General features: G+C 37.8%; 1 protein-coding gene across 2 annotated transcripts in view; it reads left to right on the top strand.

Moving 5' to 3' along the window:
* arhgap4a (Rho GTPase activating protein 4a) overlaps positions 1-14,245 on the top strand; it is a 42,582-nt gene that overhangs the window by 27,161 nt on the left and 1,176 nt on the right. The window contains exons 9-23 of one of the 2 annotated variants that reach the window (XM_017694280.2): positions 1,866-1,961; positions 2,388-2,573; positions 2,681-2,765; positions 3,651-3,678; positions 4,632-4,737; positions 4,838-4,898; positions 5,756-5,833; positions 5,929-6,057; positions 8,885-8,990; positions 9,133-9,357; positions 10,805-10,869; positions 10,997-11,165; positions 12,381-12,473; positions 13,060-13,191; positions 13,384-13,450. In XM_017694280.2, the coding sequence (XP_017549769.1) occupies positions 1,866-1,961; positions 2,388-2,573; positions 2,681-2,765; positions 3,651-3,678; positions 4,632-4,737; positions 4,838-4,898; positions 5,756-5,833; positions 5,929-6,057; positions 8,885-8,990; positions 9,133-9,357; positions 10,805-10,869; positions 10,997-11,165; positions 12,381-12,473; positions 13,060-13,191; positions 13,384-13,450 (1,626 nt within the window). The remainder of the gene's footprint in view (positions 1-1,865; positions 1,962-2,387; positions 2,574-2,680; positions 2,766-3,650; positions 3,679-4,631; positions 4,738-4,837; positions 4,899-5,755; positions 5,834-5,928; positions 6,058-8,884; positions 8,991-9,132; positions 9,358-10,804; positions 10,870-10,996; positions 11,166-12,380; positions 12,474-13,059; positions 13,192-13,383; positions 13,451-14,245) is intronic. The other variant, XM_037541541.1, reaches the window with a different exon arrangement.

The following is a 14,245-nucleotide window of genomic DNA, read 5'->3' as shown; positions in this document are numbered from 1 at the left end:
CAACATAACATGCTGCTATTTTTAGAAAAAACAACATGCTATCTTGAGAAAATCAGCACGATTCTGCTTTATCTTATAAAAGATAATTTCTTAAAAAAAAAAACCAACTGGCTTAAAACAAACAACAGATTCCTTTACTTTCTTTAGATGGGTTTACTTCATGAGATCTCATTGGGTGCTCTGTGAAATTATTAAAGAAATGTGTCTCTTTTTTTTTTAACAGATGTTGTACAAGAAGCGTAGAAGTTTGTTCTATAATTATACTTAGACTGCAGCGAGCTGTAAGGAGCACAGAGCGCATGTCCATCACATGATCTCACGGTCAACTACAGATCATATATATTCAGGGTCATTACTGCCAGTATTATGAAATTGCAACTTTTATCTTGCAGTCAACTATATGTAAAGTTTATGTGTTACGTTTTTGTGCCCAACATTAAGAGCTGAGTTTCATTAATAGTTCTAACATTGCTTCAGCACAGTGTTGACATTGAATTGACGTTTCAACCTTGACCAAAATGATGATTTTGATCAAAAATCAACAATGGATCAATGTAACCGTGCTTTCTGGGTTGCAGATTACATATTGATTCATTGTTGATATTAAAGTTAAAAAAAAGAAGTAAACACAGCAAAATGTTATTGCGCAGTTACATACTTTATATTTAATTAACTAAAAAAAAATAGAAAAAAATAAAATAGTAATTGCGACTTGCATAAGCTTGGCCACTCTGCTAAGTCAATACTCAGTAGCGCTACCTTTGGCAGATACTTTAGCTTGCAAATATTTTTCTTGCAAATAGTCTTTCTATTCTTGTTTCATGAATTTCTACCCACTTCCTTGCAGTACGCTTCAAGTTCCAAGATATTATTAGGCTATCTTTCACAGCATCTTTAAAATCTAATAAAGCATCAGCATGCATTTCTTAATATAGTTTATAGTGGATTTTGAAGTATGTTTTGGATCATTATCCTATGAGAAGTAGAAACCGTCTGCTTTGCAGCTTCAGTTTCTTGACTGACTTGTCACATTTGCTTACAGAATCTGCTTTTCATCTACCCATAAAGTGTTTTTGTGCGACTGGCTACACCACAACCCCATAATAGATCCACCCTTATGATTTACGTTTGGCAAGTAGTTCTTTTTAATTAAATGCTGCTCCTGTTTTTCTCTAAACATTCCTTTGGTGATTGTAGCCAAAGAGTTCCATTTTTTTTCACCAATTTAGTCATTTCCAATTCCACCCGCTAGTTAGGGCTCCCCCAATCACACGATGCTTTCAATGCTAGGAGGGTGAAAATAAACACAGGCTTCCTCTGAGACCTGTGAAAGCAGCCACCGCTTCTTTTCAAACCGCCGCTCACGCAACATCACCAAACAGCTGAACACACTCGGAGGAAAGCACCGACCACCAGATCTGAATGAATGTGCCTTCTTATGATTCCTCCATGCAGATCATGCTTGTGCAAACAAAGCTGTGTAGTAGAACAGTGCACCACCACTCCTGTGTTGACCAAACCTTGCTGCAGGCCTTTTGTTGTTGTGGGGGTTTTGCTCTGCCTTTCTGGCCAGCAATCAGTTGTGTCTTTATACATTTCTTCGTCTTCCGGATCTTTCCTTGACTTGCTCAGTACCCCTTAATTGCTGTTTCATGACATTTAGGAGTACATCGTTGTTGAGTGTAAGGCTACTTGTTAACTAACATGGGGCATAGTATCAAACATAGCCGTAGTGTCTAGCTGGTGGTGCAGGGGGTGTTCTGAGAATACGTGGATGTGTGTGGGCGTATGTGAGTCTTGCTTTGTTTGTTTGCATGCGTGGGTAGGTGGGTGTGAGTTTATTTAGTGTATCCTGTTGTGTGCAGGTGTGTGAGGTGTGTGGAGATTATGAGATGAAGACTGAGCTTGAGACACGCTTCCTTCAGCTGCAGACCAGACTCTCCTTGAAAGAAAACGAAGAGGTACTTTCACTCATTCGGCATGAGCACTCATTCCAAATGTCGCACATAGATTACGCTCTACCGTTCAAAACTTTGGTGTGCATATAAAAATACTCCTTTACGATTTATGTCTCAAGTCATTTGTGGCATGGAGTTTTTGATGCCTCCAGAATGATGAATAGTAAAATCAATATCAAGCAAGCCTCACTTTTCAAAACCGATGATTAAATCTCGAGACAGATGACATTAATATTGTAATTTTCTGGAAATAGAAATTTACACTTTAAGTACTGACATACATCAATGATATTATATTATTACTGAAACACTGATTTTATTAAAACAAAAATGTGTCTACTGAGTTGTGTGAAGTATTCAATAGCAGACCCTGCTCTTAACCAACATAATGTATCAATCTATGATTGTCACCTCAACCACCCCACACAGGTCACTAAGGTGCTTGAGGCTGCTCACTCTGCCCTGGTGGACTGCGTTACTGAGGACATTTTTGGATCCACCCCTGAACTCACTGCCAGCCAGTCGATGGAGAATATTAGTGAAATCTCAAATAATAAGATCAATCAAGCAAAGCGTAGATCCACTTTTCAAGAGACAGAGGACTCCTACTTTATGGTATATTTTCAAGAAAGAGTGCTGTCACTCTTGTTTACTGTCAGAACTAAGTAATGGCTCTTTTGTTCCGTATCTGAATTTGCGTTCTGATACTTTCTGTCTTGCAGAAAGTTAAGGACCATCTTATTAATGACTTGTTGATGTCAAAACAAAAGGCAAAACACAACCTTCTCGAAGTGGCCATACAGAAAGGTACAATCGACCTACCTGTCTTTTCATTTCTGCTGTTACTGTCTACTGGTTTATTTGATCATTAATCAGAGCTTTTAAAAAAGACTTTTTATGTGTACTAGATCTAAATGCACTACTGGATCTTTTTGTCTGTTCCATCTTTCCAAATCTCATAAAAAACATCGTCATTCGTGTATCATATGTCGTGAAATTGTCCTACAATATTGTGAAGATATATTTTTGACAGCACCCAGCCTGGGAGTCTTCATTAACAAAAATAAAAGCTTCATTTAACTAATATGTATCTACAACCATATGCAAATCTTTGAATACCCCCAAGTCAGATTGCTTGTTTTGTTTTGTGGTTTTGATAACAAGAACACATCCTCTACAGAGAACACACTTATTTTTCTGCCAATTTTAGTGCACAATTTCTATTTATTTACCGAGTTTAGCATATTGAGAAAGAAAATTCAACATGTTTAATTTAACACATACTCAGTAACTGTGTATTAAAATGTGCAGAAGCATGTTTTCTAAGAGGATGTGTAATTATTTCCACAACAAAATCAATATACACATATCAACAAAACATCTAATTTGATCAGCCCAAACATCAGACTCTGTTTCTTATGATAAAAAAAAACCTGTAGAAGAATTGAAAATATTTTATATTTTATAAAATATTATTTATATATATATATATATATATTATCATTCAACTTGCCAGATGATCATTGCAGATTCATTGATAAGGCACATTTTCCTCAGTGAGATTTTAATCAAATTCTGAAGTTCAATCAGATAATTGTGACAGCCCTACTATTGTTAGATACTGATCTTGTGCAAATGATTCCTAATGTTCAATGTACTAAAGTGTCTTTTTCTATGTCTATCACTAATCAGCTGAAACTCTTGGCAGCCATCATCACAGGTACGTAAATAAAATCTTACTGCTTCATATAAACACACAGTCTTTAAAAAGATGGTTCTTTAAGGATTCTGTACTAAAGAAAATAGTTTTGTATAGAACCCTGAACATTCAAAGAACTTTGCGTAATTTAAAGGTTCTTTGCATAGTGAATGTGGTCTTCAGATTGCTAGAGAATGTGCTGTAGATGGTTCTATATAGAACCTTTTTTAAAAAGGGTTCTATATAGCACCAAAAAGGGTTCTGCTATTGTTACACTCTTAAAAAAGATGGTTCGTAAATGCTTCTTTAGTAAATTAAATGTTTTTAAGGATGTTCTATATAGAATCATCTACAGCACATTCTACATCAATCTGAAGAACCATTTCACCATGCAAAGAATAATTTAGTCTTGCGGATGGTTGAACGTTTGTGGTTCTATGCAGAACCCTTTTCTTCACTGAAGAGCCCTTGATAAACCATCTTTATTAAGTGTACAGATAGCTACATCTGCCAATTCAGTATATAATGGTTACGTTTCTTGAGAAGTGAGATAGCACTAAAATATTCTACAGAAACCTACTGAGTCAGAAATGTTCACAGTGGTGGTGACAGGACCCAGACGTCAGAAGTGTTTATCTCTAAAATCTCCCTCACAGGAAGTGCCATGAACTCTTACCTGTGGAAAATTCCAATACTGCAACATTGCAGTGCAATTCAGTGCAAAATAAACAGATTTCATTCACTGTAATGTACTTTTGGTCATTTTGTCTATATTATATAATCAGTTATGCAAGGATACAATTCTTTTATTTAATGTGGACATATTTATAAGCCAAATTAGCTTGTTTTTTGAGTGTAGGAGCAGTTATTTAGTTCTTATTTGCTTCTGGTCAGGACTGAGGGCAGCCTTTTAGAAACATCACTGCACTTTCCAGTCCTCTGAGTGTTAATCACAGTTACATTTCTGGTGTCAGGAAACATTCCAGGAGATCTGTCCGTCAGAGAAAGAATCAGAGCACTATCGGCCAGAGTCATATCAGCCAGAAACCCTTCTCTGCAGACATGCTTTCCTACATCCAGGTACCCCCCCACCCACCCCTCTTTCTCTCTCTCTCTCTCTGTTGTAGAACAGTACAGCATACAATCAAACGTGCTCTAAACCTCAGTCTCTCTTCTGCAGGCGTCTGAACAGCCGATTCCTCTGGTGGTGGAGAGCTGCATCAGATTTATTAACCTCAATGGTAATCTATTTCTTCTATACAGACCAGGACTTGCATGTCAGAACTAGAGCATAACACCAGTTATTTATAGTTCAGTGGTCTAGTATTAGAATTACTTAAGAAGTCAGTGGAGAATGAACATAGAAAAGCTTTGTTTTGTTCATAGGTTAAATCAAAGTTTAAAGAAATATTCCGGTATTTTGCAACCTAATCTCTATCTGGCTATCTATCTGCTGTGTGTGTGTATCATACCATCGATTAACACAGACCATTTCAATGCATTTCCCTATTGTCTACTCCCTACACACGTTCAGTGATGAAGTCTTAGCAATGTCTTCTTGATATCTACACATCCAAGACCCACAGCATTGAATTGTCTTTTCACAGTGGAAGCGTTTGTCTGATGGTGACAGTTTTGATGGTCTAACAAGTCTTGCACAGTTGTTAGGAGTCCCATTTTCTCGATCTTTTAATAGGTCCAGTTTTAGAAACCTCTGTTTTTCACTTCCTCACTACTATTAGTGTGTAGCTTAACATGCAGCCTTAACCCAGAGCAATACACTGGTAATAGATCCTTTCCTCTGGCTACCTAGTCCCCTTTGACTGAAGAAAGTGCTGTACAGGAATATGTGTTGTGCAGAAATGTTTACTGATGAGATTCAGCAGCTGCCCATTGGCTTCTATTATAAGAGTCGTTCAGTCAGAGAAAATTTTCTTTTTTCCAAGTACAGGGAAAGCGTTGAAAGTGTTGTCTATGGTAATTGATTGCATTTAACAGACACATTTGGAAATTAGATTGAAAAATGCTTAAGCATTCCTTTATTTTAAACCTGAGTGACTTATTCCTGTCACTCTCCTTTCCTCTGTTCATTTGCAAGGTCTGCACCATGAGGGGATCTTCCGAGTGTCAGGCTCGCAGCTGGAAATCAATCGACTGAGAGACGCCTTTGAAAGCGGTATGTGTGCGTGAAAGTGCTCCTCTACTGCTGTGTGTCACTAATAATGGGGTCGCAGTATTCTCTGTAAGCACTTTGTGTCTGTGTGTGCACAGGAGATGACCCTTTGGCAGATGACGTGTGTGACATGGATACAGTGGCTTGTGTGCTAAAGCTGTATTTCAGAGGAATGGAAAACCCTCTCTTTCCTAAGGACAGCTTTGAGCAGTTAATGGAATGTGGACGTAAGAAAACATTCGCTTTTCATCTTTATTCTTTCAGAAAGATTGCGGTGAGAATGTATTACAAGGCCATGTTTCAATTTGAAGTTGAAGGGGCACCAACCTGATCTTTTTGCCTAAACACAAACACATCTGATGAACACAAACACATCTGTTGCATGAACACATTCGTATCTTTTTAAATCAGGTTCAAGCCACTTATAAACCAAGACTGGGTACGTATATGATATCATGCCTGACAGCTCATGCACTTATTACCGTCATCATCCCACACACCTCTCGGAACAGAAGTGCCAATAATATCTGCAAAAAACAGCAAAAGCCTGCCGTTGCCACATCCATTCGTGGCCGGAGGATTTACTAGTGTTTTGTGCCATTGCAAGTTTAATTTTGACATTAAAAGTGGCTGTCATGATTTACTAAAAAGGCACATTGAGTTTTTAGCACGTGCTCTGATTAACTTAGACTAATAGTAAATATGGACTATGCATTATTTAATGCATGGAAAAACTTTGTCTTTTTTTTGCCATGAACATGACTCCATTGTTTTGCTCAGAGACAGAGAAAAGAGGGAGTTTTTCAACCATATTTATTTATTTTCAAACAAAAAAACAACTGACAAACTATCCTTAATTTGATGAAGGAATAAAAAACTAAACCAAATGTTTATACAGACAAACATTTTAACCTGTTATTTCCTGATACTTTGGATATGTTTACAACAGTATCAAAGAGCACATTTTCCTTAATAATGGTTTGACAGTTGTCTTTTACAAATGATTGTTAAAACCACATATTGAAACTTTTTCGTCTGTACCTGTTTCTGTTTCAAAACAGAAAGTAAAAAATAATTACTTATTGTCTCTCAATGTCTGACATATCAAAATAATGTCTAATTTTCTCAAAATGATTGTTATTTTTCGACAAGTAATCATTTTTTGAGTTAACAGTTTGATGTACTGAGTTATTTTGACCTAATAAGTCACAATTTGAAGAAGGAAAAAATGTGTTTTCGTCTAGCTGGCTGAAATGAGCTTTCACACGAAAAGCATGTAAGCCCAACATTTGTTTATATTGTGCTGGTTCATGACAAAGTTGCATTTGTGTTCATTTGCATGGAAGTTCTTAGAAGTTAATCTGCTAAATTGGCAACCCCTACAGGCACAAAGTGTGGGTAGGCTGTTGGTAATTAGCACCTCTCTTAGTGAATCTGCCCCTTTGAGAACAAAATTGGCCTCACTCTCTCTGAGTGGGTAGAATGACACATGGTATACCAGTTAGAATCCTTGACCATTACTCATAGGGCTACTTCTCTGTAAAATTAATAAATTGCAGGCTGCTCTGTGACAGCTAAATAAATGTTGTGTTAAAAGATGAAATGTTCTCACTCCAGCGGTCCCCCTGCCTCACAGCTTTGGTGTCATTACTGACTTACACAGTAATTCTGAGCCTATCGTTACACTCTTTGCAGTTAGCATTTTCCTCCAAGCACATTGAGTTGTCCAATGATGTTGCATTAGCAGCAGTTTGAAAAGGTGTGGTAACTGTCTTCACATGTCTCACAGGAATCTTAGTAGCTGTCCTTCTCCCAGCTTTGTAGCATCATGTGAAAGGGGAAGTGTGGGAATTGACCACAACTAACTGACCACTGCAGACTGTGTGAAAAAAGCTTGTACTTTATTGCATGTCACACTGCACAAGGTGCTTCAAATATAATCTCGGCCAAATTCCATGGCAGACTGTGTGACTTCAGTAATGTTGCACGTCAGCTAATACAAAAAAGATTTTCTGCCAGTAGATTTATGATGCAGGGAAATGACAACGTTCTACTACACCTATTTTTAACCACAAAGTAAAGCCCCACAACCAAAAAAAGAGCCCTTGGCATTATGTTTTGTTTAGAAAAACAGGCATTAAACAGTGAAGAGAGAGCATTTGGAGCCAGCCATGACTGGTGAAGAGGGTAACATGGAATGTTCAATCTCCAAACTGTACAAATTTTATTAGTGAGGCCATTTAAAGGCGGATCTCTTTATATATGAGCTGAATCGGAGACATTACAAAGAGGGGACAGGTTACTGGTTGAGTAATGAATAGGAATGTACGGTTGGAAATAACTGCCCGGTCGTCACTTACTCTTTTTCTCTCTCTCTCTCTCTCATACATCATTCCAAGCAGCTTGGTTGATTTTTAGATTTAGGGTCCTAAACTTTCCCATTGCAAATTTTGAATGGGACAAGGCTTAAAAACTCGAAACAGAGGGCATTATTGGTAAAGCCTGAACGAAAATAGCAATGATAGTTTAATACGTTTGTAGCCCAAATAATGCACAAAAAACATTTCTCAAGATGTCTTGGCTACTGATACTGCCAGAACTTTGTCATAGGCTGTGTTTTAGCCATCGAGAGGCACACTGAGCATTCCAAGACCTCAGATTCCATGTGAATCTATGATCAAAGAATTATTTCCAGATTTGCACAAGCTATGCAAATGTTTAGCCTCCTTTTTGTCATCAGCTGTTGGCAAATATTGCAATGATGGATTGTCTCACAAATGCAACCTCTTTGTGATTCATGGTGCGTGTACATTATTGAATTTGAGAATATGTTCATGTAGGGTGGAATATATGGGTATGTTCACAGTAACGATTAATATGAGTCACTTAAAAATATGACTTTGAACCATTAAGGCAGATCAAATCAAGAGCAAAAAAGGGAAATGAGCAATCAGGCCTGCAATGTGAATGTAGATTTAGATTAGTGCATCCTGTATTTGTTTAGTTGCCATGGATATAATAAGACGTTACCTTTTAACCTTTTCTTTTTCCTAGGATTAGAAGATGACGCAGAGAAAGCAGCTCAGTTAAAAACAGTCATCCTTTCCTACCCTCCCCCACTCATTGTTGTGATGAGATACCTCTTTACATTCCTCAACCAGTGAGTAATCAACCACTGCCTTGGCCTAACACTCCTTAAATGAATATGTAGGCCATTCACAGCTGTGTGTGGTGTGTGGTGTGTGTGTGTGTGTGTGTGTGTGTGTGTGTGTGTGTGTGTGTGTGTATGTGTGTATATGTAGTGTCTCCCAGTATAGCGATGAGAACATGATGCAGCCCTACAACCTGGCCGTGTGTTTTGGGCCCAGTCTGATAAGAGGACCTGAGGATGCAGACGCAGCCACCCTCCAGCAGATCAATGCCCTGGTCAAAACAATCATCATCCAACATGAAAGCATCTTCCCCAGCCAGAGTGACTTAGAGGGACCAGTCTATGAGATGTGCATGACACTAGAGCAAGAGGATATGTGAGAACCCCACCCACATACACATACTCATACACGTATGAGTGCACTCATAAACCACTTTATTGCACCGCCTTGCTAGTGTACAGTTGGAAACGGTTGAGGCACAGTTTGCCTCTTTATTTATCCGTATTCAGTGTATGACCACAAAGCTGCTCTTGGCTAGATATTTTTAGAGGGCAGACTGTTCTCGGTCTAACGATGATGCTGATAGATGAAAAACTCGAGCAACACTGCTGTACCTGACACCTTCATAGTAGCACCCCACACTGTACGATGTTACTACTGTGTCAGTTTCGTTCATGGCCAGGTTGAACTTCAGTGATTACAATAGGGCACTGTGTGAAAGGCCTTTAGCCCTCTGAGGTCCACAAATTCAACAGCACCTCAAATTCAACGTTTCTTTATAGGTTTTCTGTCTTTGCAAAATTACAGCACAGAAATACAGTTCTAACATTTCCTGAATCTGTAGAGTCGGCCTCTAAATTCCATCTTATCGCGAGTCCAGGAACAGCCATTTATCCTAAAGTTTATTTCCCTGGTCCATCAGCCAGTAGCGCTGGTGTAGGCCTATACATTAGAATAGTGCAATATTAGTGTGTATTGTCTATTTGTATATATTTAGAGTCTGTGTATATATTTCTTTTCTTATTATTCTATATATATATATATATATATATATATATATATATATATATATATATATATATATATATACATATATGGGGGCTATGCACTTAAAATTTCCACTCACCTTGCACCTCTGTAAATGTGATGTGACAAACTTGATTTGATTTGATTTAAAACACATCATCTGCCACTTATCGTGTATAATTGGTGGATTAAGAAATGTTGCAGTGGAGAAGTTAGTACTTACCAGTGCTCTTTGACTAAAATCACTAAATGGGCAATGGTAAAATGTCAGTTTAAACATCAACATTCACATTTTTCAAAATGTATGCATAATTAAATGGTTAAGATGCAAACAAAGACATTTTAGACATTGTGACTCCTGGTTCCTGTCACCACCACCGTAAAGAAAAGCGAGTCAGTAAAATTCTATATAATACATCATTTCACATAAATGCTTTCAGGATGACTTTGTTTACATTTCTGGTTAAAGGAATTATAGAACATCAACACTCATGGGCATGTAGGGGTCTTAATCTGACCTTGGTGTCACTGCTATATTGAGACATATTTATCCTACAAACAGTATCTCCCCAGCAGCAGGTCTGTATTCAAAAACTGACCAGTGATGAATGAGGGTACCTAATGAATTGTGGCTGAAAACAAATGAGCTGCGGTATATTAGTGTACCTAAGTAGTGGACCTGTATGGCAAATGAGGATTATAAAATGGCCAATGAGTTTCTAATTATGTAGATAATATGCGTATATGTATAAGCATGTACCAAAACAAATACTGGGGCATGTTATTGGACCCACAGTGAGCCTGCTGTAGAGGAGGGAGAGGTGGAATCAGATGCGTCTCCAAACAAAGAAGCCAAGGAGGGTAAGTAATTTATGGGTCACTTGCTCACTGAAAATCTCAGTGTCAATCTCAGCATTTGAGAAGTAATGTTTAATGGCTCGTATTTTTGTAAGTTTTTTTCTAAATGGAGTCTCCATTGTCTGTGCAGAGCTGGAAGCAGTGGCTTTGTTTGACTACACAGCGCGTTCATCTGCTGAGCTGTCCTTCAAGCAGGGCGAGCATCTCATACTTCACAGCAAAGCCTCCTCTGATTGGTGGAGAGGGGAAGTAAATGGCTCAAAGGGTCTTATCCCAATTAAATACATCACTGTGCCCAGGTGAGTCTAAACATAGGTCATTCCACTGACACATTCCAAATGTCACTCATAAGAACAACTGAAAAGGTAAATCAATAATAATTTTCTCTTTATATGCTGTAAAAAATACATTTTAAGGGGTAACTTAAAATGTCAAGTCCATGAACTTGTAATATTAAGTTAATACACATTTACCTTTGTTAACTTAGTAACTCTAAACTTCACGTTAAACCAGTTACCTACTTTTTATGTTTAAAAGCTGCATATTTATTACAGTATAGATATATATCCTATTAGACTAATGTTGCCAACATGTAATGAACACTTAAATCGCACCTATTAGCATCATGTATGAAATATGTAGGCTTGAATCATCCCATACAGTACTGTGAAAAAGTCTGAGACCCTCCTCCCTCATTTATTTAATTTCCATAAATGTCTAAAGTACATGATATTCATTTTAGGAAACATAAGTGAAAAAAAATAGGTGTTTGAAAAACTAAGGTTCAAAACTTACTCCACTGTGAGAAGACAACTCAACACTATGACTCTGAAAGGATGTGTAGCTGTCAAGAAGCTCTTACTTAGAAAAGGAAACAAACAAAAAGAAGAACATTTGCAAATCAAACAAAGAAGCTGCTGGTGTTCTCGGAGCAATGGACTGACCACCCCAGAGTTCAGCCCTTAACATTACAGAATGTGTTTGGGATTAGTTTGGTCGTGAGGAGCAGAAAATACAACCAACTTCTAAGACTGAACTTTGGAGGTTTGAAAAAAACATCTGTGCAGATTTCTTTGAAAAACTGAAAGCAAGTGTTCTGAAATGAACATGAGGTGTAATAAAGGCAAATGGTGAAAATGCTAAATACTGAAAAATTTGATATTATATTTAATTTTGGGGGCTTCTGTTAAATATGATTCCTGCTTCTTTTTACTGATGTAAATAATTAAGAACTTATACTTGGCCATTTTGACTGGAAGTTAAATAAAAGAAGGATGGTCTCTGACTTTTGCACAGTATTGTTCTTCCCTCAATTGAGCTGTCCCCATTGAACCATAACATAATCTTAAATAGACTTGCTTATGTGGTTTCTGACTGTATGACATATTGTCATTTATAAATGGATACAAAATTGCAAACAAGTGCGGAGAAGTGTGTGTTAGAAAGTGTCAGAAACCACATAAGCAAGTCTATTTGAGATTATTCAAATAACACCCTCTTCCTCCCCATCTTAGTGTGGAGGGAGGGCAGAACCACAAAGAGGCTAATAGAACCAGTAGTGGAGGAAGCCAGACAGAGGAGCAGCCAACTGGGCCGAACCCCATGCGGTAACCAACCTCAGTGATTAGAGATGTTCACGAGTGTCATGAATGAAACATCTGTGGTACTAGCAAAACCACTGGATGGTCCATGCCTGTATATATGTAGATCAAAATGGTTTCTGTATATTTCTATCTCTGGACATATCACATTACCATGATTAACAGTAGGTTCATAGCTGTGTAAAGATTGTCAATGAAAGAGTTGATGGTATCTAGGGCTAAATGATATGGACAAAAACTGTAAAATATCACACACACACACACACACACACACACATGCACACACACATTTTCTAAGCTGCTTCTCCCTCACGGTCGCGGGGTAAAATATTACAGTTATATGTTAATGCATTGCGAATTTGCAGTTGTGATACACCTGTTAACGAATAAGATTAGCCTGTAGTATTTTGTCCAAAATAATTAACAGCCACAGAAACCCTCATCTATAACTGTGATTGATCTAAATACTGCTGTCTGTAGCAAACTTTGTGATTGGTTAAAGGCTTATTTGCATATATTTGCCCTCAGTATCGCAAACACTGATATTACAATATTGTTTAACAGACCTGTTTTGCCTCTGTTAATTGTTTAGGCTCAAGGCGTTAAGTGACAAGCCTGGATCTGGTGCTGGCCCTGCTCTTGGAGGAAAGATCACCTTACAGATACCTACAGGACAGCCCCTTTGGCCATCCACTTCTCCGGGGGCTTTACGTAAATCATTAGAGTGAGTGACCAAAATATGTTTTTGAACACTTCATCTTCTTAGATAAGAGAGCTCCATTCTTTTTCCTACAATTAGAATAATGACACATCTGCTGTGTCACCATAGTTTTGAACAGCATGTTATTCTGTCTATTGCTAATGAAATCTAGGCAAACCACTGAAACATTTGTCTGACATTCTGTCCTTCACACAGCCCCCAGAAGAGAAGGTCTACAGTTGATGGAGATATCGGAGATGATGTCAAAGTACAAGTGGACAAGGTTAGGAAAGGTCATATATTAGCTTTGCTCCCAGAATAATCAATCTACAGTTTGTGTTTGTCTTGATGGATTACAGTTACAGTAAGGGAGCATAGGTGGGAAAAAAAGACAGCACATATCCTACTAGAAAAAATCATAACTTCCTTACATATCTTTCTGTAAGCCACTTTGAAGTGTCAGTTTAATGAGTGAAAGCAATGATCTACACATAACAGTGATTTTACGATTAATAGGCTTTCGTTATAAATGACACAAAGCAGTGGAGTTTGTTATAAAACCCATATCCACTTTTTTATGGTATTTTATTTTCTACTTTCTTATGTACCAAAAACAGTCCTAATTCATTTTACATGACCATTTTCTAAACTCTCTTTACCCCTTAGAAATAAATAAGATAGCTGTCTTACTCTGCCTTTATAACCATATGCAGGCAGTGAGTCCTTATAACACTGATACTCTGGTATCATAGCAACAACCTGTTCAAAACAGGCCATGCGTACAAATTATGGACAAAAGTATTTGGACACCTACAGACGCGTTTGTGACATAACATTCAAATCCATAGGCATTAATGTGGAGTTGGTCCCTCCTTTGCAGCTATTACAGCTTCCGCTCTTCTGGGAAGCTTTTTTACAAGGTGTCGGGAGTGTGTCTGTGAGAATGCTGGTCCATTTGTACAAAAGAGTATTTGTGAGATCAGATGAAAGGTCTTGGCTTACAATGTCCGTTTTAGTTCATCCTAAAGTTCATGTTCATTGGGGTTGAGGTCAGGGCTTTGTGAGGGCCAGTCAAGTT

The sequence above is a fragment of the Pygocentrus nattereri genome, chromosome 9 (assembly GCF_015220715.1).
Source record: "Pygocentrus nattereri isolate fPygNat1 chromosome 9, fPygNat1.pri, whole genome shotgun sequence".
In the NCBI taxonomy this organism is placed as follows: domain Eukaryota; kingdom Metazoa; phylum Chordata; class Actinopteri; order Characiformes; family Serrasalmidae; genus Pygocentrus; species Pygocentrus nattereri.
Note: the sequence above shows the minus strand (reverse complement) of the source record. Positions and strands in the feature narration are given on the sequence as shown.